The 5,210-nt window shown below is 39.2% G+C and overlaps 1 protein-coding gene across 1 annotated transcript in view; it reads left to right on the forward strand.

Moving 5' to 3' along the window:
- The window catches only part of RNASEH1 (ribonuclease H1), a gene marked incomplete at its 5' end in the record, with an annotated part of 8,369 nt that extends 3,762 nt beyond the window's left edge, over window positions 1–4,607 (forward strand). The window contains 2 exons of the mRNA XM_010137636.1: window positions 2,099–2,223; window positions 4,366–4,607. Coding sequence (XP_010135938.1) covers window positions 2,099–2,223; window positions 4,366–4,452 — 212 coding nt within the window. The remainder of the gene's footprint in view (window positions 1–2,098; window positions 2,224–4,365) is intronic.
- Between the last annotated feature and the right edge of the window lie 603 nt (window positions 4,608–5,210).

Here is a 5,210-nt window from a genome sequence, read left to right on the forward strand (position 1 = left end):
CTTTCCCTGAGATCTTCAGGTTTGACTCCCGTGATAATTTGAAACTGCTTAAGTATTTTTTCTTTGCATGTCACATTTTTACAAAGGGAATACATGTGTTTGCTCTTTCCAGATCACTTTGGAGTTGTGGTTTGTTTGGGGTTTTTCTTTGAAATAACATTAAACGAAAACTTAGGGCAACTTTTGATTGAAAATTAGATGTTATGCTTTCACACTTTTGGGGGGTTGGGAGGAAGGGAGGAGTGTCTTGTTTTTAGCATCACTGCTTGAGCGCGAACACTGAAAGTAATTATTTGTTTTATTGCTTGTTATTAATAAAGCCAATAAATGGGGTTTGTATTTAAAAATTGGTGTATCTTTTCCTCCAAGTAAGTCACTCTGCTTTCCAGAAGTGCTCCCCGATTTCTGAAAGTGGAGGAGTACAAAAGGGGAGCATCAGTTTTTTACTTTTTCAGGTGGCTCTTGGTTAGAAGTAAAGCAAAATTTACCTCAAAAAACTCTGACAAATCGCCTTGAGTAGCAACACCTTAGAAAGGACAGGAAGTTACTCCGTAGGAACAAGTGACTGCTATCCAGGGAAGGAGTTGGTGGAGTTGTCGCTGCTTGTTTCAGTGCTGTTAGCTTGCTTGTGCATGGAAGAGGTTCTATCCAGAAGTGAAAAGTGTCAAGGGCTTGTGCTCTGTCCTCCTGATTCTAGTCTGTAAGTTGAGGGAGGGGCAGTAAATGTCGAAGAAACAACTTAAAGGAATTTGCCATTGCTTCTCCCTAAGGATCGTCTCCTAAGCTTCTCATTTGAGTAGCTTATTCTCCCCAAAAGATTTTGGTAGAGCATTTCCTGTAGGAGCATTTTTCTGTAGGGGTTTTTTTGGTGGCTTGTTCTTTTGTTTTTTGGCTTTTTTTATCTTGTTGGGTTTTTTAGTCTTTGCTAGAAACATTCTGAAAAAGGAGAGAGTAAAGGAAGTTTCTGCTTTTCAGGACTGGGTGTTGCATGCTGATCAATAGAATCCAAGTGCATAATTTGTTGCAAGGCACAAGTTGTTTGAAGCATTAAGGTGCAAAGAAACATCTTTATAATTCTGTGCTTTGTGGGAGAGAAGTCTTCACCATCTTGCCTATGAAACTGGTGTTACAGAGGACAAAAAGTTGCTGTGTTTGGAAATTCCTGTTAAACTTAGGTGTGAGACATAAGTATGAGGGAGGAAAAGAAGGATCTTTAGGTGTGATGTCTTAGTCTCTGTTTTTGCTTGCAGTTTGCTCATGCATTTTGGGTCACTGGGGTGCAGGTTCCACTCCTGTTTAATCAAAGTTATTTTGTAAATGTGTCTAGGAGGTTGTTTTTGTTTTTTAAATACCAGAGAAGGAGGCTTGCACCTAATTACAAATGTATGTAGTTTGGTTCTGTTTTCAGGAGGTTTTGTGGGCAAGATTGGTGATTCTCTATTTGGTTCAGGTGTGTTTGTCAGGAGAACAGTAAGGATGTTTTACATTGTCGAGACCAGCAAAAATATAAAAAAAAACCAAAACCAAAAGGTGTAATATTATTAAGGAGTAATACTAAGGAGTAAATTACTATTAAGGAGTAATACAATAAATTTTCTGACCAGCAAGGGGTGGCAAGAATGTTAAATCTTGTTCTGTAGAAATGCATTTGTGTGGTCCTTTTCTGAAGGGTTCTGTTTAGTGTGCTGAAGCCATAAGACAGGCAGACATCTGTTTTTCCTCTATGCACGTGTCTCCTCAATTTTTGAAAGCAAATAAAGCTGTAGCTTTGTTCTAGCTTACTGTCCCATCAAGCAAATCCTTAGTATCAGTTTATTGAAGTTTTTGTTGTAATATTGTGTGTCATACATATATAAGATTGTAGTCTTTAAATTAAATATCTGTTCAAGAAAACATGGTTAGGTAATTCAAGTAATAATGGAAAAAATACAAACCTGAAAGACAGGAGTAGAGAACCAAACAAGAATATCTTCTATCTCCAGTGTCTTTGCCTGAGGCTCTGTGCGGAGTTAACATCTTGTTAAAAGGCTGTTTGCTCCATCTTGGTCCTTGCTGGCTTCTTTGATAGCATTTTTATGGTGATGCTCCCTTTGCGTAGGTATTACAAGCTGGGTGGACAACTGGAAAACAAATGGCTGGAGAACAAGTTCAGGAGGAAGTGTAATAAATAAAGAAGATTTTGAAAGACTTGATAATCTATCAAAAGACATAGAAATTCAGTGGGTAAGCACTTCATTGCTTAATGACATCTTAACCACGCTTCTTTTAAAAATTTACAAGTATGACCATAACTACGAGTTTTACTGAGCATAGTTTGGTACTCTGTAAATAAAAGCATAAATACAGAGGAGCTGCTTGTTTTATTTAAAGCAAATAAGCAACATAGCCTAGGCTCTTGGAACCAGTTTTTCATCTATTAAAATGTATGTTCCTATTTGTTTTCTGTCTCTTGTTACTATTTAGAAAATGTCTTTAGTTTGTTAGGTTTCCAGGAACAGAAACCTACTAAGCTTAAAACATAATTGTGTCTTTGAGTTAGAGCTGAATTTCTGGATTTGCTTTTCAGAACTCGTCAGATGTTGGTTCGTAACGCAATCACATGAGTGTCTTTATGCTGGGAGAACTTAAGAGAGTATAAGCCCAAATAAATTAACTCTGGTTTTCTGTACCCTAACTGGGTTTTTTCAAAGAAAAGCAAACACAGAAAAGTCTTTAAAATACCAATTTTTAAGTTTTAAATTGTTTCACTCTCCAGTAAAGAAGTAAAGCGACTTCGATACAGATATTCCTAGTAAAATGTATTTTTCAGTAACCTCTAACATCAATGCTAAACATTGTAGGGGATGTCTTCTCTCTTTTCCCTTTAAATTTTATTCTGATTGTGGTATAAGACTGCTGATTCTAGAAATAAATTTTTGTACCATTGACTTTGTGGCTGCTAATGGCATATTTATTGGGCTTCTTTCTTTACTCTGTAGAAAACAGGATGATGTAGATCTTTAATATGCACTTTTTCTGTGGGAAAATCTATTGCAGTTATTTTTCTATTCATGTTGTTCTGTGTTTCAGAGTTGGCAACTCCCATTTATAGGCTGAGTAGATTGTATTTCAGTACTCCTTTTATCTGTTGAGGGGAAGCGTAAAAAATATAAACGTAACACCAAAGTTCAGCTGTCCTTAGAGTATTTTAAATAATAAAAAAATATTGTTGCTTTATGCATACTTTTTGCTCTTCAGTGTCTTAGACTTGAAGACATTTATTTTAGGAGGAGCAGCGTAAGCATACACGGTTACGGTAATCCATATACGTTATATGTATACCATACGGTATGCATACATGTTACGGTAATCCAGCTGCTCCAGCATGGAGTCCTTCACGGTCTGCAGGTCAATACCCGCTCCACCATTAACCATTGTGGGCTACAGGAGGACAGCCTGTTTCGCCATGGCCTTTACCATGGGCTGCAGGGGAATCTCTGCTCTGGTGCATGGAGCACCTCCTCTGCTTCCTTCTCCAGTGACCTTGGTGTCTGCAGAGTTGTTCCTTTCACGTATTCTCACTCCTCTCTGGCTGCTCTGCAGCTTTTTTACGCTTTTTTAAATACGTTGACACCAGCTTTGCTGATGGGCTCAACTGTGTCATACAGTGGGTCCATTTTGGAGCATGCTGGAACTGGCTCTCTGCAGTGTGGCGGTGTCTTACCAGAGACCAACCCTGAGGTCCCCCACCTGGTACCAAAACCTTGCTATGTAAACTAATACCATCTTGCACACACTTCACGCCTGTCCCCTCACATCTTGTCAAATAGCAAGCTTGACTTGCTTCCTCTCCTTCCTCCACTGTTACTTCTGACAAGGATGGGCTTAGGGTTGAAAGTGTTTTCAGTTTCTAATTGAAGGATGGACAGTTAAGACATCTGGAAGTTGAGGCATTCTTTTCATACTGTTTCCATATCCTGAGTGAGTGCTGTAACCACCACGGCTGTTAGTGGCATGGAGGTCTCTCGCTTCCTGGGGAAAGATTAACTTGGTTTAAGCACTGACTGCAGGTATTTTTCTCTTTTCTCTGAAAGTGGGAATTTTGACTTGAAGCTGTTGTCTGCATTTTTTAAAGGCTAGGTTAGATGGGCCTTAACCAGTTCAATACTTCCCACAAAGACAATTTTCACAATTTGGCAAGACTTTCCTAGAGGAAGGGAGACTGAACATTCCTGGGGACAACGTGTAAGGGCTAAGTGTGAAGAGAGGGCCTCTAAGGAGGTGTGCTGTACTGTGAATGAAAGGGTGTTGTGTGATCAAATTTAATGTGCGTACTTTTTTCTTGTTTCTTGCGTATCTAATGCTCCTGTACTTTTTTCCTAACAGATGCATATTCCTGGTCATGCTGGCTTCCCAGGAAATGAAGAAGCTGATAGATTAGCAAGAGAAGGAGCTAGTAAACAGAAGTGCTGATGTACTGGGCCTAGAGACTGTGCAGTGGGCGGAAAAGGACTGACGTTGCAGTGACAGCTTGAACTGCTGAAATTGTGTTGGACTTGATCTTGGAACTGTACTTCTTTCTGGCCTGAGGTGTTAAATACATACCAACCTTAGAGGAGAAAAATCCCCCATTTTATTCTACAGCATTTTGTATTGCAATTAAGTCAATATTTAGCTGATGATACAGAGTGTTTGCTTTTTCTTCCTCTTACGGAAGGGCTGCAGTCAGGTTTTTTTAGCTGTCTTGTAGACATCTTAATTCACCTTAAAGACAGGCTACTGAAGAAGTAATATTAAACCTTTATCTCAAGTGTTGTGTTTGTTCGTCTTAGTGAAATGAAATAATTTTTTTGTACAGATGTCTATGTTAACAGCCCAAGGTAGTTGGGGGCGGGGGGACTTTGGGGTTGGTTGGTTTGGTAAGAGGTCAGTGACCTAACACAGAGATGTCCATTAATATGCTTTGGCATTCTGGTACTAGCAGTAACGGCTCTAAAGGTGGGCTTGTAAGGCTCACCTGTGCCTCACAGCATCATCAGTTACAGCACCTGTAGATTTCTTTATAATGTTCCTTACTTTGTAAGGTCGCATGGACAAACTAAAAAGCCATGTCACAAGGAAATGCGAACAGTGAATTTTTAATGCTCTCCTCTCTAGTTGCTTAATGTCTAAGCTTGCTCTTTCTGGCTTCCTGTTTCCATTAAGTAATTTTGTTACTACTGGTTCTCATT

Source organism: Buceros rhinoceros, unplaced genomic scaffold (assembly GCF_000710305.1).
Source record: "Buceros rhinoceros silvestris isolate BGI_N320 unplaced genomic scaffold, ASM71030v1 scaffold18696, whole genome shotgun sequence".
Lineage (NCBI taxonomy): Eukaryota > Metazoa > Chordata > Aves > Bucerotiformes > Bucerotidae > Buceros > Buceros rhinoceros.